The following is a 27,881-nucleotide window of genomic DNA, read 5'->3' as shown; positions in this document are numbered from 1 at the left end:
ACATTTATTGCTTTCATTTATTATTGTTTTTGCTTATTTATTTGTTGATTTGAGTAGATTAATTAGTTTAGTTATTTGATTCTTGCTTTTATTATTATTTTACCTTGTTTTCCTTGTTTTTGTTCATCATGTTAGTTTAGATTTTGTTCTAGGGAAATGGATGAAGGTTATGTTAATTAATTTAGTGATTGATTGTGATTAGTATGAAATTGTTTCTTGATTATTGTGTATGGATGATGCTTTTATGGATTAGAATCTTTCTAGCTAATTGATTCTATGTTCTTAATTGTATTTTCAATCAATTGCGCGAGAGTGAGTTGGTTGAGAGCCCTAAATTCTTCCATACCTTTGCTAGGCTAGTTGCACGAGAGTGAATTAGTTTAGTAGGATAATTAACATGCTTAATTGTGCGAGAGTGAGTTAATTGTGTTGATTGTTCCTAATCGAGGTCATTTTCATCTAATTGTATGATGTTGTTGAATGCATTGATGTAATTGGATTCCACTTTCCCTAGTTTTAGTTATTTGTCCTTAGTTGTGTTTAGTTGAACCTCTCTTTACCTCACAAGCTTTCCTAGTATTCTAATTAGCACAAATTGATACACTTAGTCCTTTTGGGTTCGACCCTTTACTTACCCCTATACTTGTATTAGGGTAGTTTAGGTTTTATAAATTTATAATTTGATTAGGGTTAGTAGACCAACGACACTACCTAAACCCTCGATCACCATTAGAAACAAATTTAACTGGTGTAATTTCAAAAATTACAAATAGCATTATAAACTGGTGTAATTTTAAAAATTACAAATTTGGTTGAATAAATAAAAACCAAAACAGTGCATCTTGTGTACGACTGACTGGTCACACCATGTGACTGCTTGTAAAAGAACAAAGTAATTAATAAGTACCATACTAACCAAGTAACCGCTGTAATACTAACCGAGTAACCCTTATAATACTGATCGAGTAGCCCCTATAATACTAACGAAATAACCTCTATAATGGCTAGATACACCACCAGCATATAAGAATTTGTGAAAATGAAATCATTAGTTAAGTAAAGAAAATTTACGCCCACATGTTTTTATCTACTTGTTAGGTTGCAAGTGGGACTTGTTATCTCACATGGAAAAATTAAAAAAAGAACAATTAGTTTATAACTTAAGTGAGCTACTCCTATTGTCATATTATTTTAGAATGTAACCTCACTTGGGCTTATGTGTTGGGTTTTCCCTCCTCCTTGTCTCTCCTTTGATTCCTAACAATGGTATCAAACCCGATGGTTTAGTTGGGCCGCCTCTTCCTAACAATGGTATCAAACCAATGGTTCAGTTGGGCCGCCTCTCGCACCCAGAGTGCTCTAAGGGTTTGGGTACATATATAGTTTCCGCTTAAGGGGGAGTATTTCGAACTCACACTTGAGGGGGAGATTGTTAGGTTGCAAGTGTGAGATGTTGTCCCACATGGAATAATTAAACAATGAACAATTAGTTATAAATTAAGTGAGGTACTCCTTCTATTGCCATATGATTTTGAAATGAAACCTCACTTGGCTTATGTGTGGGCTTTTCTTCTAAAATGATCTTTGTGCCTCACCTTATGATAAAAACTTATTCTAGACTAAGTAATTGAAGTTTGATACGCTCAAAATTTAATTTAAAATCGTTCACTTTGAAAATTTATTCATTTGAACATCAATAATAAGCTACAAGTTCAAATTCAAAAAATTTTTGAAGCCAATTTCTCTGGTCCTAGACATGATGCAATAAGAGAATAAAAATAAAAAAAAATAAAACTTAATGTAACGAATATAATGAAATAGCCTTAACAAATAGGTTGAATTTTTCCATCTATTGATTAACTGCACCACAAGTCTTCCTGATTTCACCTTGGCTTCCAGTAAGCACACCAATATTGATCATTTTGGTCATAGACACCGCGAAATCATCAGCAAAAGTTGATCCCTTGGTCTTAACTTGGGTCTCGATGTAACTTTTAGTTTCTTGATCGGTCATAAGAGTGGCATCTGACACGAAGAGCCCCCTATTTTGGGTTACCATAGTGTAGTACTTTTCGTCGAAGACCTTAGGGGTAATTCGATCCATAAACACAAAAGATGTTGAATCACTTGCAATAGGAAGACACCTAGTTTTCAACCAGTCGGCGTAATGTGGTGATAGTGTGGGATCGGTGTCACCTTTTCCGGTGAAATTGTACAAACGACTACGGATGATGAAGCAGTGACCAACTCCAATGGTGTGAGCACCTATCAAAAATGTAAGGGAAATATTTTTAATACAATGTACAAAATTGTGTTTTTGCAAAGCCTAAATGCTTATACGGAGTAGAATTTTGGTGTAAATGTGTGCTTGTGTGTGTCAACCTGTGTATGAATGTATGATATGAGAGCCACAAAATGCATTGAATTTTTAGATGGTAATAATGTCATTTTATTTTGTGTAATGTCTTACATATAAGCATTAAAAATACCTTTGAAAATTTTATAAAATTAGTAATTTATGACAAAGACACGCGTAGTTCAATGTATTTAGTTTGTTTTTGTCATGATATCATAAATTTAAACAATTTTTAAAAGTGTTTTTAATGCTTATATGTAGCCCTAAGGATTATGTATAACACTTTCTTTTTTTTATTTACAATAGATGGTATTAAACTATTAATTGACATAGAAATGATAATCACATATGCTTGCCAAGTTATAATTTTTTTTTATTTTTTTTTTCTTTTTTTTGCTACAATGTATGTTAATATTACCTGATAAAACCACCAAATCCTTAGCAGAAAGACCTAAAGCTGCAAAGTTTTGTTTAAGGGTAGTAACGTCAGAAAATGGTGATGGAATAAGTGCATTGGCCTCTGATTCCAATGATACTTTCCCATCTCTTCGACCTGTTGGAACCTCCCACCATGGACCGTTAATCTGTAAGAAAATAAATACCTATGTTTTAGTAATAGAACAAAGTATATTGATTGCATAGTCTTGACTCACATATGAAATTTATTTTACATTTTATAAATAAGAATAAAAAATATATATAAATTGATAGGTTTATGTTAAACTTTGGATTATTACTGTGGTAATAGCATCTCGAGATGCCAAAGCTAAGATATCAGCACAAGAAACAACACCAGGGCACTTCTTTTCTAGAGCGGACTTGATTGCATCAATGATCTCAAAACCTCGGAGTGTTGTGTTAGGAATGGCTGTCTTCTCTGTTTTGTTGTTGGAAGACGTTGGATTGATTAGTACAGAAGCATCACAGCCCTACAAAGAAAGGATCAATACCATCAATTACTATTATGCACGTTCATTTGACTAATTATGTACTTGGCAACATGATCATCTAAAAGTCAACGCAAACATGATAAGCTAATTATTGGTGATTATAAGAAACAAAATTGCAATCATGAACAACATATGTTTTTAATAGATTGAAAGAACTAATATTGGACCACCTAATTATCACTTTAATTTGTACATTTATTTTTATATAGTCCAAGAAAAATACTCTGTAATAGATATTTATATTTTAAGATGAGTTAAGGAATAAAAAGAGACATACCCTAATGGCGCAATCATGAAAGTTCATTCTAATCAAACCAGCAGCAAAGTTAGGAACATGACTAACGTATTGCTTAGTGATTCTTTCAACAATTTCCTCGGCTTCGGGGCATGAATTCTTGTAATAATCAAGCTTCAAGCCTTGAGCATTCGCCATGGCAAATATCGTGGCGAAAACAAGAAAGATTGAGGACAACTTGTGGTCTGCCATGTTGTATAATCTAAGTTACTTCGCTAGGATAAAATTGATTTAGAAGATGTACTTCTAGGAATGTTGTTTTGAATGTTGCAGGAAGAATGTTCGCCTTTTATACTTCAATTTATGGCATCTTCTCACATGAAAACGACTTTGATATATTTTTTAAAAAATAATCAAATAAATTATTGCAAACATGCATTTACATGCAATTATCAAATACAAGAAATTGCACGTTAGCTCATATGGGTTGATCAAAGATGATACCATGACAACAAATAATGACAACTCTTTGATTAATCATGGTTCAACTTAATTACATAAATACAAAACTAATATATATTTTGTTAGGGAAAATATATACCATGTAACCTTTTGTTTTATGTGATTTTTTTTTCTTTTTTTATGTAACTCTTAACTTTGTCACTACTTTTAGAAATAACCTTAAACTTGCAAAATATCATTAAATTGGATGGTAAAGCTAACACCGTTAATTGTTTTACTTGTTTCCTCTTCATCAATTCAATATCGTTAGTTGAACTCACTCAATCTCGATCTGATCTCTTTTCTCAATAATGGGGGATCTAAGCAATAAATATCTCTCTTCTTCTTCTTCTTCTTCTTCTTCTTCTCTATATCCTCAATTTCAAGACCGGATACAATGAAAAAAGGCAATATCAACCAAACTTTATTTTCAATTCACATAGCTTCTAAAATTGAACACAACCTAAAATTTTAATGCCTTTACAATTCGAAAATTCAACTTGAAACATAACATTTACCATCCCACATCATCCATTCAAATTAAACATCAAATCATTCTTTTCATTTTTACCATTTTAGTTTAAAAATAATGAAATTAATTAACATTATTGTTGTGTATTCCATCCAATTTAATGAGATTTAAAATTCTAATTAAGGTTACCTCATGCAATAGTTAAAAAGTCAGGTAATAGTTACAAGAGAGAAAATCCAGTTACACTTATGACCGTCCTTACACAAGAAGACAACTTGTATCGGGGGTAAGGGCCGGGTACAACTTTCATGGCCTGCTAACATGTACTAATATTAACTAATGACAAGAGTTGAATTAATACAATAATATATTTGATAGATATTATGTATATATAAAGTCAGACAAAATTGATAAAAACTTTTAGGAATTATTGTTTTAATTTTATTCTAAGTTATTAGAGTATTATTATAAGAGTTGTCCATAAAATACAGAAGGTTAGATTAGTGTTGTCTCCATGGTTTAGTGCGAACAATTAGGCCAAATTATTGAAGGCGGTAGGCGGCTTGTGACTATAATATAATTGAACCTTGATCGGCAAATTGGACAAGTTACTCATTCAACTCGTACCTTAGACCACAAGTTAATTTTTACTAATAATTAGTTTATGTTTGGGCCAAGTCCATTGTCCTAAGCCCAGTGACCTAAAATTACAAAAATACCCCTCTATGATTCAGCCCATCATTAATCATTGCAAAGTACAGATTCACCCTTAATCTGTCCAATCAAGTACAACTTATGCTACCTGAAAGTACAACTATAAATAGCACTCCAATCATGAATGATGGTAACTTTTTCCTAATTCTCTCTCCTTCTCTCTCTACTTTCTCTCTCTAGAGAATACTCTTGCTGACTTAAGCAATGGAGGGGCTTTTTCGGGTCACACCCCAGGGGCAGTTAACCTTCCTTGTTTTGCAGGCTGAGCTCTCGGACATGCAAGCGGAGCCCTCAGACATCCCTTTGCCAAGCGGAGCTGAAGGACATTTGGGGAATTCGGACAATTAACTTTAGGACACCTTGATACCTTGTAATTCCCTAAGACTCCCAGGAGCATTCTATTTCCAGAATTAGTTTACATAAAATCTACTACGGTGATTTCTATTTAAATTTAATAAAAACGTATTGCCTTCATTTTTTTTTCATTTGCTCTTTTTAAAATCTTGATAATTTCTAGTTTTTCAAAGTAAAAAAAATTATTTTTTCACTATATACCTCTGAGTTTTTTTGTTTATTCACCATGTACCCTTAAAATTTTTCAAATTCATCTTTCACCCCTAAATTATTACAAAAATTCACCATATACACCTAATGACAACAAGATGAATGGAATTTGATTTATTATGCATCAAAACCACCATAGATTTCTTCATCTCCGAAACCACTCCTCTCTTTTCTCCAAACCCCGAAGCCATTCCAAATCTCCATAATCATATCCGTATGATTGATTTTGAGGATGAAAAATGAAATTTTTGGTGGTTTGGGGGTGAAAAAAGGAATGTATGTGGGTGATTTTGAGTGTAGTGGAATGTATTTAGGTTGGTTTCAGGTCATAATATACCCTAATGACTGATGAAAATAACAATCATTAGTCATCAAGGGTATATGGTGTATTTTTGTGAAAATCCGGGGGTATATGATGAATTTAAAAAATTTCAGAGGTATATGACGAATAAACAAAAAACTCAAAGATATATGGTGAAAAAACCGTAAAAAAATAAAAAATACTAGTAAATGAAATTTAACAGTTTTTCTATATTTTAAAACATAGTTATCTAAATTTTTCTTGGTTTTTCGTTTTAAATATGTAATTTCTTTCTTTTTTTTTTTAAAATTTAACTTATTATATTTTAATTATAATATTGTATTGAAATTTGTGCAAACAGCAAATAGAAACAACAAAAATAACAAAGTAAGAGTAGTTATTTTGTACTTCAAGTAGGTTTTTTTTTTTTTTTTTTTTTTTTTTTGAGAAAACAAGTAGATTTTGTTTTCACGACAATGTTAACAAAACAATAAAAAAGGAAGTTGTGTGATAATATTAAATTTACCCTAAATAAGTAACACCTGTAACCCCTGATCAATTGAGTCTAAATAAGTAACCTCTTATCAATCGAGTAACCCATGAATAAGTAACCCTGACCACACGGTGTGTTCAGCTCCTACACAGAAAACACGCTCAAATTTTTATTCCTTGATGTAAAAATAAAATGTAGATCAATGGTATGATATTTTTTTTATTTTTTGTTCTTTTTCCTTATTATTGAAAATTTTGTTTTTTTTTTTTAAATTACTAAGGGTCTGTTCACTTCAGCTTAATTTCAGTTCAATCAGTTCAGTTTAGCTCCAATCAGTTCAGTTCAGCTCCTAATTTCCTTCTCTCATAGAATATTTATTTCAGCTCTGCTCAGTTCAATTTAGTTCGATGCAGTTTAGTTAAGCTCTAATTAATTCAGTTTAGTTCAGTAAATGTGAACAGGCGCTAAGTTTTCAGGATACTTGTAATTGTCACGATGAGTTTTGTATGATTATTGTGGACTTGTGGTAAAAATTTGGGAGTATTGTGTACCTCCTAATATTACTCTGTAATCATGGATGCTTTGGCTACTTAATAAATAAGTTTGCTCCCTCTCAAAAAAAAAAAAAAAAAATAATAATAATAATAATAATATAAGATATATATAATCGACATTAGACATTAGTGCCAGAAAAGACGACCCATTAATGATAGGTCTAAGTATTTTAATCCTGAACATGATCCAAACAGTATCCTAGACAGTGAACCTAGAGCTTTATACAGCTTCAATTACTTAATTAATTACTGTATTATGAGTTTTCTGTTCTTTTATTTGCAATAGCATTAATAAAACTTATACAATCTTATAAGCCTTTTTGTGCTGTCATTCATAATTTGTTTGTATAAAAATTGAAAATCTAGTCATTAATTTTGAATATGTAATCAATTGTGTTATTTTGGACTCAATATATATATAAAAGATACAAATTTGATATCAAGTAGCGTGACAATATTTCTATTCAAATTTGATATCAATATATATATAAAAGATACAAATCTTATAAGCCTTTATACTCGTATTTCATAAGTATGTATAAATAAATAGCGTTAATTTCTTGTTGATATACTTATAATACATTCAAGAATGCTTTCTAATTGACCTCTATTAGCCAACTTTAAATTAATTAACACAACATCCGAATTGATGAATAACCAAAACCCTTTGATGTAGGAGCTGTAAAGACTCTACAAAATCAAAATATTAAGTCAAAATTTCATAACTATCAATCATCCTACTGTTGAAATAAGAAGTAAAAGAGAACATAAATAAACGTTGAAAATAATATTGATATATATATATATATATATATATATATATATATATATATATATATATATATATATATATATATATATATATATATATATATATATATATATATATATATATATATATATTTTGAATAGAAAATAATACTGATACTTGCATACTTCATTCAATCATTAAATACACATATGCCTCTTGCCCTATAGTAATAAACTTAAACTAAAAAATAGATAATGCTAGTACTTAGAGGATAAACATGAGCCATGATTTACTCCACCAAATAAACTGATTTCTAATACTCCTAAAAATCTACTATATACTTTATTTGAGGAGATTAATATGCCACTAAAGCACTAACAACCTAATATCCCTTAAAACCTAACTTTAAAGCACATAAATAACTTAATTACAAATTATTTTGAAGGAATAATAGCAACACCTACTGGAAATTTTACAATTCATATTTAACGACACATAATATAAGATATTGAAAATAAAATTAGGTTTACAAATTTGGTCAAAGAAACTCAATTAATAAGAAGCTAAAGTAAGGTTGATTGTACACCATAATTTAGAAGAAAATACGTATCACTAAAAATAAATTATATTTAAATATTATCATTCAATATAATAAATTATAATTTAACATAGTCTAGTACTCTAGTATTATAATCAAGGTGCAATGCATAATCCCAAGCTCAAAATATCTATTTTTTATAAGAAACTTACAGCTAATGCAAAGACAAATCATTGTATTCCAATTTTCTAGAATAAACTTGTTGAAAGATTTTACTTAGCTTCTTATGAAATATCACAAAAAAAAAAAAAAAAAAAATGACATCATCAAAGCTTTTAGGCGGAAAAAAATTTAATAGAAAAACAACACGTGTACAATTTTGAAGAAAGATGATGTCAACTGTAATATCAGCGGTTGCTACTTTAGTATTAGTTATAGATTATTATGTCATACTTTTATAAATCTGTGCATTGTATGGGGACAAAACTAGTAATAACTATAAACTAAAAGACATACCAGCAATGACACGTGTCATTTTCTTGTGTGTCCCTTATTTTTCTTATTTTTTGTTTTTAATATCTATATAAGAAATAAATCTTATACATAAATAAAATATTACAAAAGATTTTCCTTCAAAAAAAAAAAAAAAAAAATTAAAGTATCATCCAAATATATATTAATACCATAAACTTCTCAACATAATTTATGACATAGGTAGAGTTATGTACTACTATACCATTAATAAAACAAGGACTTTTTAAAAAAAAAAAATAATAATAATAATAATAATAATAATAATAATAATAATAATAATAATAATAATAATAATAATAATGTATGAAAAGCTTGCCAAGAAAGATAAGAAAAAATATTTTAAGTGAGTTGATTATTGAGAGAGAGAGAGAAAAAAAAAACATACATACATAAGAGAAAATGAATAATAGTGTGCAAAAAAAAAAAAAAAAAAAAAAATCTATTTACGGGTTAAATACATATTTAAAATCTTTATTTAGTTAACAAGAAGAAAACGATATAAATTTGTTGATGAAATATATATAAATACACACAAATACATTTTAAATTATCTATTTTGTTAATAATAGACTTTTATAGTAAAGTTATTTTACAAATTAATAACTTAGCCAGATTTCTTCTCTTGAACTAGATGTAACTTGATGCTCTATTAATAATATCCCCCATCTTGCTTTCAAAATTAAAGAAAAGTTATTGAAAGTTACTATATGTATGGCACGGGACTTAACTTAGTATAATTAAAAAAGATTCAAGAAAGAAATGTTATCGTGGAAAGATCAACTTATTAGTTATTATTGACTCTTTCTTGCACATTGAATAATATATAATTAAGAGACTTAAAATCTAAGGCATCAAGCGCACAAGTTAGCAATTGGTAGGTAGAAAGCAATATCATCTGACCTCCGATATGTCAAACAATATGCAATGAGTATCACTATACTCATGAACTATGCTGTCACACACGTTAGTTGATTTTGATGTATTACATTAATTTTAAATTGATGCATTATATTTTATATTTTATTTTGTTGAATTAGATATTTAAAAATTGTTAATTCCACAGTTGTATTCTTAACAGGCATTGCAATTGAATGAATTTTTTAGGTTACAGGACTTTTGTAAGTTTGTGAATTATGAATGTATGATAATGTATGTACAACTAAACATTTTTATTATTTAACTATTTATATATACGGTGCTCCATTAATTACTCCGATGATTATTAAGTTGACCTTGAGTTTTTGAACTGGTAATATTAATCCTCAATGGAGGTGCTTTTTCATTATCTTTTGTGCAATGATTAATTGAATAATATGGTTTTTAGTTTATTATTGGGTTAAAACCCTTGCAATGCACTATGCAATGCATGGTTTATATAAATCTATTTTTATAATTTATACATTTGAAAAAAAAATATATAAACAAGAATTATGCACCTCGTATTTGTAATTTTAAATTTTTAGATTTTCATCAATATTATGATATAATACCTGTTCAATATCGTCAAATACATATTTCAATGTCCGAGTCCATTTATTAATGGGCTATTTACAATTATTTCATTTTTTTAGGAGCTGAAATTGTAATGTAGAAGTTTCTAATATTCGAATTTTAAAATTGTTAAATATGGTAGCTCCATGAAAAAAAAAGGAGATGACATCAACCTTGCATTTAGGCGGGAAAAATTTAATATGAGAGCGACTTATGGATAGCGATGACGTCAGCAATATTTTGTTTAATAATAGTTAATAGATTTGTAGTGGTAGTGCTACTCAAACTTATTGAGGTTTTGTAATAGTTTTTTTTTTTTTAATTTAAAAAAAAATAATTGATAGTTGCTCTCAAAAGTGGTGATTTAAATGGAAGTTGTTGACAAAATTTCCATAAAAATAACATACTAAAAATTTTAATGAATAAAAACGTACAGTAATTTATAAAAATATTTTAAATTATGTAAACATTAAATAAATTCAACGTTACATTAGTCATTTCATTTAAACTGACTTTATTTAATTGACTTTTATTATTTACAAGTTTTATTATTTTGAATTAGTGCTTTGTATGGAGGGGCAAAAACTAGTTTATAATATTCTTCATCCAACAATATTATGTTAATATGTGCAAAATAATAAGGATTTTTTGACTTACAACATCACATAATTGCTAAAAAATTAAGTATAAAATAAAATCCAAAACTTATATCAAAATACCACAAAAAAAACTCCTAAAAAAATTGATTTTACATCCACTTGACATATTTTTGGCTTAAATTCGTTAGGAGGGCTCACCACGTGCACGTGTTAATAAACTATTAGTTAAAATATTAAAAAAATAAAAAAAAAATAAAACCTAAACCCTAAACCCTAACCCAGCCCCACCCCCTCCCCCACCACCGGCAACCCATACCCCCACCGTCAGCAGTCCCCCTCCCCATCCCACCCCCATCACCGACACCCTCACCGTACTGCTAGCACCATAATGAAACCCACCCGAGCTGACCAGGCCACCAGCACAACACACAACCTTAGCCCAATCCTGAAAAACCCCAGCCCTAGCCACCCCGAAAAACATTGTTCTTTGTCAACAAGTCAAATACCATATCTTGTTTAACATTATTAGGGGGTTGCCCCTCAAGTTACTGGTTTCAAAAGATTGATACCTCGCTCACGTAAAAAAAAGAAAAAAAAAAAAAAGAAGGAAGCTTCCCAAAGAAATCAAACATGTTAGACTGCTTAAAGAAACGAGTTGATAAACATATGACATACATTAGATACAAATGCTCTCCATTTATTAAAGGATAAAGTCAGGTCTATAATTGTACAATTTGAAGGAGTGGTTACCTTCTTGTTCATACAATTGGAAAAGACAATCGATCTTCAATACATGCTATAAAAAGCCATACTATCGCTTGTCTACTAAGCCAAAGGAAAATTAAAAAAGCTAAGAAGAAAGCTTACAGAAAATAAAATGGTTGTTGTTGATTGGTTTACTCATGTCCTTCATACGGTCCCCTTGCCTCGATCTATTAATTTATAGAAAAATTAGAACATTTTTGGCTAACTCCAATAACTATTTTTCAGTTAGTTTTCTTGGCACCAACTCTCTTTGAAAAATCGAATTGTCCACTTTTGCACCTAAGCCCATCCTTTCTTCACATTGGGCCTTTGATTAAGTCCAGCCCACCTTTAATTGCTACCATCGACTGACCCAAAGCCTTTTACTAATTCTAAAGTTCATTTAATTCGGTCAATTAGGTCAAAGTCAAGAAAGAGTCAAGAAAAGTCAAATTTTAAAATTTTGGCATAAAAAATTGCCCACTAATTTTGATGGTTGATGGCGTTTGAAGCCAATCAAAGTATGGCTTTCTTGTAAAATGTTAGGAAGCATTGTGTATGTTTAATTGCAAATAGAGAAAACACAAGACATTAAACATTAACTTCATATATATACAAGTAAAAAAATACAAAAGTAGAGCATTTCAAAACATAGTAATTTTGAATTTCATATGCTCTTTGGGAGTCAAGGCTAAATATATACATAGATATACTTATTATGTTTCCCTTAGTACCTAGGGTCATCTTGGAAGTTTGCTACGACATCATTCTTCAGACCAGGATCATTGAGATAATCCTTGAACCCATCGTCGCTAGGCTCCAAAAGCAACCAATTGATCCTATTATTGTTGATGATCTCGTCATCCCAACATTAGCATTTACACTTGTACATTAGGGTATGCATCTCCCCCTCAGTTCCTCTAATTTTCTCTCAAATGAAGGAGGGAAGATCGCTTTGATTTCCATGGCCCATACCTTGCAAACATGTAAACGCTTAAAAATGTCTCCCTAAAACCAAACTCTATGGTAAACAACCTTTCGCCGCAATTATCGGTCAGGTTGAATTTTTAATCTTGGGAGTGTTTTAAATCCATATTCAATCAAACACAGTTGACCAAGCAGGCCAAATATCAGTCCAAGTATTTAGTCAAAGCATAGTCCAATTCACATTTCAACCCAAAAACCTTTTTATCCATTTCATTTCATTTATTAATTGATCCCAATTAATAAATATTTAAGCCCAAAAACCTAATTAAGTCTGAAATAGCTGAAACAACGCCTTATTATCCCGCACTTAATGTAAAATAAAAGATAAAAACGAATTTTAAACAAGAATATTAGAAAAATCATCTGCCATGCCACGGCAGAATTGCTACGCCGCGGCAAAACCTGTCGTGCCACGTCAAACATTGTCATGCCATGACAAACGTCGCTATGCCATGGCAATTTCTTTCACCCGTCTTTATCTTTAAACGCTTTTTAACTTTTAAACTTATAAAATTAGCTACTGTACCTTGTCAGCATTGCCGTGCCACAGCAATTGTGTCGTGCAACGAAAATTTCTACCGTGCCACAATAGTTCTGCTGTGACATCGCAATTTATTCTTTCACGACGCCTCGTTTCTAGGGTTTCGTACCTCACCCTTCGAATTTTCTCTATAAATAAATACGAAGCTAATTTCTTGGTTTTGGGGCACCAACACACATTCTCATCTATCTCTCATATTCTAAGCCTTAAACCTATTCACCTAATTTCACCATAGCTTCTTCATGCACTCCAAGGAGTCCATATAACACCCGAAGTTCCATACTAAAATCAAGGCTTGAAAAGTAGAACCGATTGAGGGTTTGGACCAAATCAACTCAACTTTATTTTAATGTAATTTCAATTTTATTTACTATTATTTGAAGTTACTAATTCATGATGTAGCAATTGAAAGAAGCACCGAACGTGAGTAGTTTATTTAATTAACTACTTATTATTATTTTATTGATGGAATGTTAGGGTTTATTATTATGATTTTGATGATTTGACTAGCGATGTTATGATTAAGTTGCTTCCAATATTATTATTGAATCTATTGTTTATTATTGATCACCATATTGCATGTTTAGGGGCGGAGCTAAGTTCAAGGCATTAGGGTCGATTAACACCACTTATTTTTGTAAAAAATTGTTACAAACATTTAAAACACACTTATTTGTATGTGTAAATATGTGCAAATATAATATATAATATATAATATGAATTTATTTTAAGAATTTCTAAGTCATTATTAAAGTTTAAATAAATTTTTTTATTAATAATTTTAAATAATAAATTCATTTACTTTTGAGTTAGAATTAGTTTAAAATAATTATTTTAACTTACTTGTTGAAAACTTTTCTCCGCCACTTCGTAAAGGAGGTAGGTTCTCAATCACTAACATGGGGCTTGCCTCTTAAAATTATTATTGGAGTTGTTCGAGGAATTGCTTTCATACATTCTTCGGATGATCGTATGATTAATCAGGACATAAAAGCTGGTAATATACTGTTGGATGGAGTAAGAAAATTTGTAAACAAAAAATAATAATATTATTGTTTTCATATTAACTATTAAGGCGTACAGTAATGAAATTTCATATAGAAGCATCTTTAGAAAAATAACATTGGTGTTTAGTATTATATTATGTTAAAGTGATATACATAAAGGAATTAAATATTTGTTAGGGATAGATTTTGGTAAATGAGTATAGCGTACTACCTAAACACAATTAATCTTGCACAACATTTTGATGTCAAACCTTTATTTACTTTTTTTTTTTTCCTTTATTAAGCTTTGGGAAAAAAAAGAATTAAAAAAAAACCACCAACCCAGCCACCACCTTCACCGTCATCCCTACCAGATGTAGTCAACACCACCTCCACCCTTACCGGATCCACCGAACCCCCTCACATGAAACGCCAACCCGCCGGAGCCAACAAAAATCTGCTACACATTGGCAATCCAATTGAACTCAATTATCAAATTAAGCTCCGAAAATCACATAAAGTACTTCTAGCATAAGAAAATCAACAAAATAGCTACTTATAAAATTTCATAATTTCAGTAATCACAATCAATAGTTAAATAATCCACCTTGGAAAAACCCCAATTTGAAGAAATAAAACGATTCCTAGATTTTGTAATTGATAATTGATGATTAAATTTGAATCTTAATTGTGATGATTCAATGGAGAAGAGAAAGATCAGAAGTCGCTTCAAGGGAACTTGGGAATATGCTTCAATGGAGGAGAGAGAGGCGCAGCGTAACAGTGAGTGAAAAGATCAAAAGAACTCATCAAGATGGTAACAAGGTCGAGTGTTCGAACCTCACTGTCTTGGCGGTGGTCGGACGGTCGGGGGAGCGTGGGTAGCGTCGTCGACGATCGATGGAACCTGAGGTAGTGTCGCCGGAAGGGATCGGAGATGGTGGCCGGCAGTTGGTGGCTGGTTTTAGCTGGTTGGGGTTACTTTTTTTTATTTTTCTTTTTATTTAAAAAAAATATAGAATTCTAACCATAGTTAATATTTAATGAAATAGGGTTATGAGTGAGATGAAATTTTTAACTAAGGTCATTTTGTATAATACAAAAAAGGGAGGTCGCTAATTCGCTATTAGTGCGTAGCAAAAGTTGAGGGTCACCGTTGAGAATTTCCCTATATAATATAATATGAATTAATTTTTAGGATTTTTAAGTCATTATTAAAGTTTAAATAAATGTTTTTATGAATAATTTAAGATAAATAAATTCAATTACTTTTAATTAAAAATTAGTTTAAATTAATTTGAACTCAGTTGTTGAAAAGCTTGGTTCGTCACTGATTATGCAACTTTTTACCTAATGTAGTAATATGTCAGTATTATGTCGAGCTTCTTAAAAAATAAATCACTTCTAAAAAATCTCCGTCTCTCTCTCTTCTCAACGAAATAGAATTTTTCTTTTTTTTGTTTTTTTTATCTAAAATTCCTTCATCTTCACAACATGTTAGGAAAGTTAGTTTAGTACAATGCTCACAACTCACACGTAGCTCATCTTCCTTCTAATTTATACAATTAAAATTTCCTTCTACTGTATTTTTTTTAAGTATTTTTTTTATATTAATTGATACTTCGTAATTTCATTACGTTTATGGATAGTTTGTAGAAATCCATGGGTTGTTGAATACTTTACTATTTTCGTAGTTATTCTACTTTGATTGTAGCTATTGATACTTTAAATTTAACTTCCAATTGAATTATTTAAAGACTTTTTTTCAGCTCATCTTATTTATTTTATTTTATTTTATTTATTTATTTATTTATTTTTTTACATGAGCTTAAACAAATAAATTAAAAAATATTATTAAAGGAAGATAAACTACTATTAGCTATGGTAGCAAGGATATGTGCTTTGTGAACTTGTTCCGTTTTAATATTGTAGATGCTACACCATGCAAAGGCCTTATTAGTTCGGCGAATATCATCCACCGTCCATCTCAAGGCCGGCCCTTACCGTGTGCAGCCAGTGTGGCTGCACAGGGCCCAAATTTAGTTGGGGCCTCTTTGAATAAATAATAATGTTGCATTAAATATACATACATGCTAATTGTGGCCTAGTGGTTAATGATTTCAATTGTATTGTTGGAGACAGCGGATCTAATCTCGGCAGCAACCTTTTTTTTTTCTCTTATTCAAAAGCATTCTTTTTCCAAAACATTCCCACTAAAAGCCTTAATTTTCGATACTTTTAGCAAAATGTAAGTGACAATATTCTTTATATTTCATTTTTGATGATTACAACATTTATATATTTGTTTTTTTAAGGGCGGGGAAAATAGCGATTTTGTTTTCTAGTACAAAAAAAAAAAAAAAAAAAGCTGAGTACAGAAATTTCATATAGTACCAAATTATACACTTCATTCTTGCACAGGGCCTCCAAAAAGGTTGGGACGGCCCTGGTCCATCTAAGGCAGACATCAATTACAATTTCCTCCCTGAGCGTCTTTACGAGAGAAACAAAGTCGTATAAATTGTGATAGCCTGCAATAAACGTCTTGCTTACCATCGAATACCTTCAAGACAAGCATTCATCTTTGTATGTAAGGCCGATTGAGCCAAACCGTGAGCTGCTCCCCCCAACATTCCCTGAATACCAAACTCTTCTTTTACTGGACACCACCCTTATCTTGAACGATGAGTTCGTTTATTCCACGAGCCATCTACTAATATTATTGTCGTTGAAATACCACATGTGCCAACATTTTGTAAAATATCTCGCAAGAACCTTGGTGGATGATCCAGTCCTCGCTCTGGAGGGTGGAAACACCATAGATTCACCCCTATATCTTCGGAATATAGACTTGATCTGTTGCCTTAACCCTTCTGAGATAATAGTCGGCGTCGACAACTGATTCCCCGCCAAAAATTCTATTTTTTCTTAGTCTGAAGTTCCTCATGCTAATTGTAGTTGCTTGATGTAATTGATATGAAAATCTGAAAATAAGATTTAAAGAAAGAATTGATTTTTTCCTAATATTTATTGTATTAAGGATTCAATGCAAAATGTTTGAATGTAATTTGTGAATATATTGGTAGTTTATGGAAATTTGCATGTGTTATATACTTATATGCATATATATATGACATGTACAATTGAAATCATTTAGTTTCATGCTATGCCGCTAAGGTTGAAGTTTGCCAATGGGCCATTATATAAAGATATAAAGTGTTTCTTGGTATTTAATTTATGGTTTTCTCTCTCTCTCTCTCTCTCTTTTTTGGGAAACCAAGCAGCAAATATGCTTATTTAGTTAGTTGTAAGGGCATGTACACTTCATCTTAATTTCAATTCAGTTTTTAATTTTCATCTCTCATAAAATATTCATTTCACCTTAGTTCAATTCAGCTCCAATCAGTTCAGTTCAGCTCCAATCAGTAAATGTGAATATGCCCTAAATTGAGTTTATTAATTATTAATTTAACTAATTTTTGGTTTATGTGAATTGTGCAATAAGAGTATAATATATTGTAAGTAGGGGTGTCTACTCGGTTTTCGGTTTGGATTTAGGCCAAATCCAATCCGATCCGAAATAAAATTCGGTTTTTGATTTTTAAATCCAATCTGATTCGAATTTCTCATGAATCCAATCCGACTTAAAATTTGGTTATTAGGATTTGATCCAAAAATCCGAATTAAAATATATTGCAAATTTTTTAGGGAGTTAAGTGATTATAAAAATAAAAATACATAGTCTTAAATACATAGTTATTCATGATTAATACAAATATTAATAACATAATTTTACATAATTTATATTAATGTAATTATCAACAAAATTTTACATGATTAATATAATGTATCCTTATTTGTAAAAGTATGGTTTCATATTTCGGTTTATTCGGTTTTTTGGATTCAAACAAGGTCAATCCGATTCAATCCAAAAATCTGAATTTTCAAAAAAACTCAATTCGATCCGATCAGATTTAATGTTTGGATCCGATCCGAATTAATAATTCGGATTGGATTGGATTGGATTTCGATTTTTATCCGAATAATGAACACCCCTAATTGTAAGCGTATTTGAGAATCTTTGTATTTCTATTATGGAGTACTCCGTATTAATTATGAAGTTGAATTATTTTATTTATATGTATTGGTAATTGATTGTAATGTCGTGGTCAGTGGAGAATAAGTGGTGAGAACCATCCAAAAAATCCTCAATTCGCCACTAGATTGATTTTAGAATAAATTAAGATTTTTTAATATATTCCCTTCTTCCCCAGAACTTCCCCAAAACTCTTAAAGTTTACCACGATGACACATAAATTATAAATTATGGAAATTAATTTATTGCTTATCAGTTATCAATCGTTATTTCATTAAAACATTAGTAGTAATTACTGTTTTAATTGAATGAAAATAGGGGGCAGGACCTTTTACTATTGGAAATGAAGAAGTATTTAAGAGTAGACGAAAAAGAAAAGTATAAAGGTATTCTGGGACAAAGTGAGTACACAGATACAACAAATTCATACTACTATTCGTGTCCCACACAACTTTCAACAAATCCAAGGGAATACCAAGGTACAAAAACTCAAACAAGTCTCCCTCAAACAACTTTTTACATGGTAAGAACTTCCATCACCTTCAAAATACCTCAAAAACCTCAGAGAAGATATAAAATTTCTTTCTGGGATAAAATCACAGTCATGTCATAACTTAAGTCTGGAGCTAAACAAGGTTATCTTCATCGAGTTCATCACCCTCTTCCCCAGCAACTTCAGCCCGAATTGCATGCAGTTCCCCAGTTGGCAGTTTTCTAGCGAGCCTGATTATCACATGTTCCAAATTTGATATAGTGCTAGATTGTACCACACGTTTAACTTCTTCAATGTCACCTTCTCTGTACGCAGACATAAGTTTACTAGCCACACGAAATTGATCACTATCCATAAAAGCATCAGTCTGTAGACAATCATTGTAACACTTCTCTGCTTGTTTGAAGTCATGAGTATAGAGGTAAACAATAATGGCACTTAGGTAAGCCTTGCATTGGCTGTTTTTGGCATTGCTCTTATCAGCTGCCAAGCCCAACCTAAGCAAGGTAGCTGCAGCATCTTCATACTTCTCAAGTTTTATATAAACACTAGCAGCAGCTCGATACAAGTCAAAGGCCATCTGCTCCTTTTCATCCTCTTCAAGAATTTCACAAGCACTTGCATATAAACGAGCAGCTTCCTCGGGCATAGACTCTTCCAAAGCACGAGCACCTTTAGCAAGAGCATCTGACGCAGGCTGCGATCTTCCACATTCAACATACAACTCTGAAGCCCTTTTGTAAAAATCGGCAACCTCATTCCAGCTTCCTAGTTCCTTGGCCATCGCAGCAGCAGATTCCATAAATCTGGCTGCATCCCAAGGCGAAGAGAGCATCTCCTGTCCCTTGGATGCTTTCTCAAAAGCTAACTTTGCCTTTTCGTTTTGTTTAGCAAGCCTGAATGCAATAGCAGCTTGTTCATATAGCACCGCCGCATTCTTCCAATCAGCATTCCATCTAGTAAAACTTAGCTTAGTAATCTTGTCAGCTTTGGCCATCTGCTTTTCAGGATCTGAGCTCGCCATGGTTGAATGCCTTCAGTACACAACAACTTATTTTCAGGACACAACTATTGACAGTTGTTTAGACAGTAAAGGGCTTTCTGAAGGATTACACAGTCCCTGTATTCCATTCATGACAACAAAAGGCTTACATCAACAAGCATGCTCCAAAATATATGCAAACCCAGTAAGAAATGATGGCTCAGGCATCACAAACAGAGAAAAGAAAAGAAGAAAAATTAACAAATTGCAAATTCCTATGCAATAGTCAATGCCTCAGATTGATGAAGACATATTACAGCATAAAATTCGAATTCCTTCAAACAGTATTCATGCATTCACCTGGGCCTATCAACTCATGAACAACACACACCAAACCACCCCCTCCCCCACCCACCAAAAAAAAAAAGAGCCTCGTTACTCAGTGAGGATTAATCCCTTGCCTCTAGGGTGGAAGGTAAGAAGGCATTGCCACTCCTCCCTTGATTCTCAAAAGAAACATCCGTAGCATAAGTGTAGCATGCGGTTCAAAGAAGAAAAACGAAAAACTGAAGATACCTTGAAGGAACCAGGAATCCAGGACGCAATTTAGTTACAAAAATACACTAAAGGGATGTTTGTTTTTTTTTTAAAAAAAAAAAGGAAAAAAACAAAACATGAAACCAGCCCCCCCCCCCCCCCCCCCCAACCCCCCTCCAACCCAACAAAAAAAAAAAGCCTCCATGGTGTTTGGTTAGAGTAAAGGAGATGTATAAACAAACCCCTCCGGTATTCCCTTGTTGATCTATTATTTCTACCACCCTTCGACGTAATATGCAATCTGCCAATCTCTATGCATCATAACTTTTAACATGCCAATATCCACATATTCACCGCCTATTGCTGACCTTTACACAATCACACCTCCTTTGCCAGCACCACGCTTACTGAATCATCGACTTAATTTCACAGCAGGGTGGTGGGGAAAGTTGGTGGTGGGTATATTGGAAGCTAGGTTGGGGTTAGGACACTGATCAATCCTGCTATGGTCATGGAGTACAAGAGTACGAGGGTTTTATGAAGCCCTTGGTGGAGGTGGAAATCAGTATACGTAGTAGAAGGATTTAAGGGAACTTCATAAAGAAAATGGAGAAAAACAATGTCAAAAAATACCAAAAAAACAACATTTGAAAATTGAAACCCCCAAACCAAAACCCCCCTAAACAATTTCATCATCAAGCAATTCCAGGAACATACTTCTCAATCTAACCAACCAAAAAAATATGCACACCTTAGTCTCCTTGAATGACAGCTAACGACGATGAATATACAACTAAAAGCTCTCGTGGAAACAAAATAGCCAACTAACACCCTTCCCCCATCCCCAACTCCGGGAATAGGAGGAAAGTCCTTTATCTCCGTAACTTACAAACATAATTAAAAAAAAAAAAACGCCATAGCCAAATTCGAAAGAAGAGATTAATCGAATGCAATAATGACATAGCAATACCAGATTACCAGTTCACAGCCAAATCGAAACAAATACGACGGAAACAAGTTCTCCAATCTCAAAGCTAACCACACAGCTATTAGAACACATCAAGTTATGCCTAAATCAGCACAGAACCTCTTTCTTATCCAATTAAAAACGCAAATTAGACCAAAAAAAATGCACCATCAATTCCTCTCTTGTAAAGTTGTGATACTGTCACCAAATTATATGACCTCATAACTAACAAATTAATCATACCATCGAAAATTGGCTTCGACAATCAGTACAATAATAAATTTATTCAAAAAGAACCCAATATACACCAATATTTTTTTTTTTTTTTGAAGGGCAATATACACCAATATTAAAATAGTATGATTGAGTGTAAGCATTGAAATTATGCTAATTGAGCTGAAAATCTTATAGTGAACAACAATCCTTGTAAAATGTAAAGAATAAAAAAATAAAATGCGAGAATTATGCATTGAAAGAATCAAAGACAAATATAAGTTACCTAGACAATGATAGAGTTGAATTTCAGGGAAAGTTTGATCAAACCCTAGATCCTGCTTTTCAATTTTGATCTTCAATTTGGGGGAAAGAAGGAGAAAGAACGCTCTTTGCTAAGTTTGCTTCTTTATTCTTGGCTTTGGCTGGTTCTAATTGCCCGTTTGCTTGATATTATGTCCGTCTTTAAATAATTGACACAATTAAACTTGATACACATACTATGTATAATAATTTAATGTTATATATATAATATACGTATGTATAATTATATACTCGGTAAATTTTATTGTTAACTAAAAAACTATAGTTGGTGTCAAAAAAAAAAAAAAAAATTATGGTCAAACTTAGTATATAAAAATATTGATAAAATAAAGTCAAGCCTATCAATTATTGGGCGGATGAGTCTATTTTTACTCTCTTTGTTTAATTGTGTTTGGGGAGTAAAGTATAAAGAAGGCTCCCTGACATTTGCCAAAAGTTTGGTTTTAGTCCTTAACTTTAGAAAAGTTTGGTTTTGGTCCCTCTACCACCACTTTGGGTGGTCTGAACCAAACATTAGGGACCTTTGCTGCTAACTAGACCAAATTATAGGGACTTTGCAGTTTTTTTTTTTTTTTTTTCTTTTTTTTTTATTCAATTGCTGCTAACTATGTTAATTAACCATATATAGCCTTAACTTATCTAACACAAACTATTGGGTGTGGTACTCCGCACCCAATAGTTCGTGCAGCAGCTTTAAAAACTGACTCGACCCATTTTTATTTTGTTTTTAAGAAAAGGCCTGTATAAGTTTCAACTTAACCGTTAGGCCATTTTAATTTCTTCCACTTATTCCGCCATTTTCAACTCCATTTTCTTATTCCAAAAATACTGCCACATTCAACTCCATTTCCTTTTCTTTTTCACTGTAATTTCTACTAATTTTCTCTCTTTTCTTTTTCTACTTCAATTTCACTTATGCAATTTCAACCTTTTTTGCAAATTTTCTTCATTTTCGTCTGCATTTTTCTTCTTTTATGAAAGATTTCTCAGTTCAATATTATCGTAAATCAAAAAATATGAGGTTAAAAAATGTTAATCGTTTGCCATTAAAGGTTACGGAAGAACATCCCGATGATTCACTTCTTTCCCACTTTAGGTATTCATTTTTTCCTTAATTCTTAATTTCTTACTTTGAACTGTTTTGATTTAGGTTTTTGGTTTTTTTTTATTTAATTAATTATTTATTTACTATGGTTTAATATACATTTTGTTTCTTTTGTAATGCTGTTCTAAACTTTTAGATATTTCATTATTTGTAATGTAATTTTTTGATTCAAAATTTAGGTTATTAGTATTTATTTTCATCGTAATTCAACTTATGCTTTGTTTGTGTTTAATTAATTGAATTTTCAATTTAATGTATATGTTTTTATTTTAGCATTTGCTTTTGCTTCTTAGGGTTTGATGATATCGTATTTTCAATCGAAAATTTCATTTAGGCCTTTGTTCAAATTTTTATGTCCTTTTAGATTTTGTAATGTATTTTTATGTTGTTTTTTGATCATTTATTTTTTTTTTACAGAAAATCTAAAGCGGGAAAAGGTACTTCAAAACGAAAAAATCAAACAGAATCTAGGTATGATCTTTCAGCTTATATAATTTTGTGTTGGCTGATATTTTGATTGTTTTACTTGACATCTTCTGTTGACTGAAATGTTTTCTTAATTGCCTGATTTTTTTTTGTTGTTGGCTTATATTTTTCATATACTGTTTGACAAGATTTTTTTCTGTGGGCTTGTATATGGTGATATTGATGGATGATATATTTATTGTGTTTCCTTATATAATCATATTGATGGCTTATATGATGATATTTTTGGCCGATATATTTATTAGGTTGCCTTATATAATCATTTTGATTGCTTATTGGCTCATATGTTTTCTCTGTTGTGTGAAATATATTTTTTTGTTGCCTAATATGTTTTATTTCTTGACTTATCTTAATTATGGTTTATATACTTAAATTTTGGCTTATTTTTCTATTTTATTGGCTTAAATGTTTCTTATCTGATATATTTTTGTTATTGGCTTATATCACTGTTTTGTTGGTTTATCTATATTTTGTGTCTGATATTATTATAATGATGGCTTATTCTATTATAATGATGGTTGAAATTCTTAGTCAATTGCTTATATAATCCCTCGCCCCATAATACTTGACACGATTATTATTTTTGTCTATCCCACAATACATGACACGTTACTAAATATGAAATGAGACCACTAATAAAATAATATTTTCCCACATTTTCTCTCTCCTCATTACCCCCACCACACCCCCACCTATTGTTTTATTGCAATATAAAAATACAAAAGTGAATCTTTTATATGATAAATAAATATTTTAAATGGACTCACTTGTAGTTTTCTTAAGCTATGTGTCCACCCCAACGTCCCAAGTATTACGAGGCGGAGGTAGTATTAATATACAAAAAATCCCAGAGAGAGAAAACTCTAGCAACCCACCATTTTTTACCTTTAAATCTTTGGATTAAGCCATGGATAAGGGTAAAAAATCGAAGGGAAGCAAGAATTCTAGCTCTAAATCGAAGAAGAAGCAAAAATCAAAACCTTAGACCTAGAATTATACGAAGCGAATGGAATAGAGAATTGCTTTAGATGATGTTTTTGTGGAAAGGTGGCTGGAGTATTCAATGGCGAAAGAGATACCGGTAAAGGAGGTTACTCAAGAGGATCGATTGCAGCACCAGGAGTTTAATGATTGGCTTGAGGTAATCCATCATTCCTCAACCTCCATTAATGAGTTCGATAATACCTCTGATTTTGGGATTGCTAGTAGTAGGTTCATCAATCCTACTCCATTGATAATTGATGATGGAACTTTGAGCTTTGGAAACAGGACAAGTAATTTTTCCCCAAATTCTACTAACTCAGATCTTTAATGCTCTGTTTTACGAACTCCTACTATTAGAAACCCTGTTTTTCAATCTGCTGCTGCTAATGATAGTAGTAGGAATTCTTAGAAAGATAATTTGTTCAAGAATGTTGATGATGAGGGGGCTAACGTATAGTATCTAGTAATGCTCAGGCAAAGGTAGGGGTTAATAGCCCACAGAATTTAATATAGATTACTATTGATGATGTATAATCTGAAGTTGCTTTCTGGAATTCAGCTTTAGTTTGCTACTCCCTCTGTCCCAGTTTACTTGCAACATTTTGACTGGACACGCTTGCCGATGCATATGTTTGACCGTCGATATCTTTTACTATTTAATTATAAAAGCTATAAAAAGTTTATATTAAGAAACTATACATTAAAATAGAGCCAACAATATCTTACATGATTACATTGACTTTTATAAAATAGCTAAAAAAGATGGTCAAAGTAAGATGTGTGAATAGTGCAAAAAATCAAAACGTTGCGAGTAATTTAGGACGAAGGGAATATGTTTTAGGGACTAAACCTATGTATTCTAAAATCAATGGCTTTGCTCGAAGAAGTTGGGGAAAATTTAGGGTGGACAAAGTTGCAATTATATCTAATAGGATCTTCCTTGTTCAATTTAAGTTGATTGATGGCAAGGACAAGGCTTTGAATACTGGACCTATTGTGTTTGATAGGAAGCCTATCATAGCAAAGAAATGGGTTCCTGGAATTGATCTGACACAGGAGGAGATTTCTGAGTTGCCAATTTGGTTTAGATTGCTTGATCAAAATCTGATGAAATATTGGGGGCAAGCTACTTAATGAAGATTGCTGCACTCATTTGAAAACCTGTTAGTATTGATAGAAATATAGCTAATAAGGAGAAGCTGGAGTATGAAAGATTGTTGATAGAGGTCAAATTTAATGACACACTACTAGATGACATTGAATTTCTGGATGAAAATGGAAGACATGTGGTTCAAAAAGTTGTGTATGAATGGAAGCCTATTGTTTGCAATGAGTGTTGAGGGTTAGGACATTCTGAACCTAGCTGTCCTAATCATGCAGTTTAGGCTAGAAAGCAAAAACAATAAGTGCCATGGAAAGAATGGAGGCATGTCCAAAAGAATGGAACAAGTGTATGACAGAATAAAGGTGGGAAGGATGATCCAATTACTGTAGGCCATAAGGAGAATATATAAAAGGACAAGTTGGTGAGAGATAAGGAGCCAATGTATTTTAATAATGGAGTCATAATGAGTTGTGTGAATTGTTACAGATTTAGATTGTTGGAGGAGAGGGAATGTTCTTATTCATTCTATCAATGGATAAGTGGGGTTTCTGAAACACTAGGGGCTTAATAAGCCCACCAGACCTTGTGATGTCTTATGGTTCATAAACAGCATGGCTTGGGCTTATTTAGGCTCCTAGAAGGTGAGGATTGGTAATTTTGGTAAGGTGTTTCCTAGATTAGGGAATGACTGGTCTATTATGACCAACTATTCTAAACATGCAGGTGATAGAATATGGGTCATTTGGTTACCTCAGGTGTTTGAGGTAAATATTTTGAGGGTAAAAGTACAACTTATTCACATGGTGGTTGCTCATAAAGCTTTTGGTTACAAGTTTGAGTGTACTTGGGTGTATGGGTTAAATGATGCAGCATTGAAGGAAGAGTTATGGGGTCAGATTGTCAATATTGGAAGCAGGATTAGTGGACCCTGGATAATAGGAGGGGATTTTAATAATGTTCTCAACGGTGAAGATAGAATTGGAAGTCTTGTAACTTTACAGGAAGTTGATGCTTATATAAATGCTTAAGGAATTGTCAGCTGACAGATTGGAAAATAGGAGGAATGTTCAGTACTTGGAATAATAAGCAAGAACGTGAGGATAGAGTTTTCTTGAAGATTGATAGGGTGATTGTAAATAAGAAATGAATAGAGGATCATCCCTATATACAAGCTAATTTCCTCCCTGAAGGACTGATGGACCATTGTCCATGTGTGATTAGAATATTTGGGAATAATATTAAAATAAGAAAACCTTTTAGGTTTCTCAATATGTGGGTAGATGGTCCATATTACAAGAAAGGTGTAAAAGATGGTTGGATTAGCTTAGTTAAAGGCCCTAATATGTATTAATTGGTTTATAAGTTGAAGGAGGTGAAAAAGATGCTGAAAACTTTGAACTTGGTGAACTATTCTTGTGTGGAAACTGCTGATGATATTGCTGAAGTGAAACTAAGGGATGCTCAGATTGCTTTGCACAAGGATCTTGGCAATGATAATCTAATAAACCAGGAGAGCAAAGCTAGATAACTGGATGCTAGCAGTCATAAGGCTAGATATCAGCTTTTGAAATAGAGGAAGGCAAAGGCTCATTGGCTCCAAGGAGGTGATCTGATAGGGAAAATGTAGGTCGTTTTCTACCCTTCCCTAGAGCCAAACGAAATTTATAAACACTCGACCAACCTAATATGAGTATATGGTAAGTCAAGGGTCAAACCCAAAGGAATGAGTAGGTACAAGCTATAACCTAGGTCAAGCTACTTCGAAGATTGTAGAAAGATATGGTTGGTAACTAAGGTATCAAAAAGCTAGATAAATCGAGAAATTCAATATGCTAAACACTAGGGATATAGGTTCCATATGCAAGCTCAATGATTATGCTAATTGATGGATCACTCAAACAATTCAAACATTACAAAGAATAAACAATAGTTGTAACCAACGGAATCCAAAAGCTATCTCCTATAAGCCAAGCTAGGGCTCACTATGAATGGCTAACAAGGAAAATCACAATCAAATTCAATCAATTAAAGCAATTCTCAAATCAAGGGTTCATGTCATTGAAATTTGCAATGCAATCTAGATTAATCTTATAGGTTGATCACTCCTAGTCTAATTAATCACATGCACAACTATGTCAACCAATTTAATTGCAACAATTCAATCAATCAAGGATCATCAACTAGCAAAAATCATCAATCAAGCATGCTTCCCCTTCTCCCTAGCAACTAATCTACTCACTAATCATGGTAAAATTGAAAAACAAAACAAATTGAATCA

The 27,881-nt window shown here is 31.9% G+C and overlaps 1 protein-coding gene and 1 pseudogene across 2 annotated transcripts; both read right to left on the bottom strand.

Moving 5' to 3' along the window:
- Nucleotides 1-1,628: 1,628 nt before the first annotated feature.
- On the bottom strand, nucleotides 1,629-3,831 carry LOC145587550 (peroxidase 27-like). Its single transcript, XM_081644283.1, has 4 exons — nucleotides 3,584-3,831; nucleotides 3,094-3,285; nucleotides 2,775-2,940; nucleotides 1,629-2,265 (listed from the first exon to the last, which is right to left on the bottom strand). Exons 1-4 carry the CDS (start codon nucleotides 3,791-3,793, stop codon nucleotides 1,850-1,852), a joined length of 984 nt encoding a protein of 327 aa, XP_081500409.1. The 5' UTR covers nucleotides 3,794-3,831; the 3' UTR covers nucleotides 1,629-1,849.
- A 14,930-nt stretch (nucleotides 3,832-18,761) lies between these two features.
- LOC145587549 (gamma-soluble NSF attachment protein pseudogene) lies at nucleotides 18,762-22,029 on the bottom strand (annotated as a pseudogene). The gene is made up of 2 exons (XR_014101297.1): nucleotides 21,886-22,029; nucleotides 18,762-20,020 (listed from the first exon to the last, which is right to left on the bottom strand). The product of XR_014101297.1 is annotated as a gamma-soluble NSF attachment protein pseudogene (transcript).
- Between the last annotated feature and the right edge of the window lie 5,852 nt (nucleotides 22,030-27,881).

The sequence above is a fragment of the Chenopodium album genome, chromosome 17 (genome assembly GCF_948465745.1).
Source record: "Chenopodium album chromosome 17, dcCheAlbu1.1, whole genome shotgun sequence".
In the NCBI taxonomy this organism is placed as follows: domain Eukaryota; kingdom Viridiplantae; phylum Streptophyta; class Magnoliopsida; order Caryophyllales; family Amaranthaceae; genus Chenopodium; species Chenopodium album.
This window is presented reverse-complemented; position numbering and strand designations above follow the sequence as displayed.

Bases quoted from the DNA above. Each gene is read 5' to 3' on its own strand.
- LOC145587550 (XM_081644283.1), bottom strand. From the start codon at position 3,793: ATGGCAGACCACAAGTTGTCCTCAATCTTTCTTGTTTTCGCCACGATA. The intron at 3,286-3,583 runs GTATGTCTCTTT...CTTTCTTTGTAG, and splicing joins TTCATGATTGCGCCATTAGG to GGCTGTGATGCTTCTGTACT. The intron at 2,941-3,093 runs GTAATAATCCAA...ATTTTCTTACAG, and splicing joins CTCGAGATGCTATTACCACA to ATTAACGGTCCATGGTGGGA.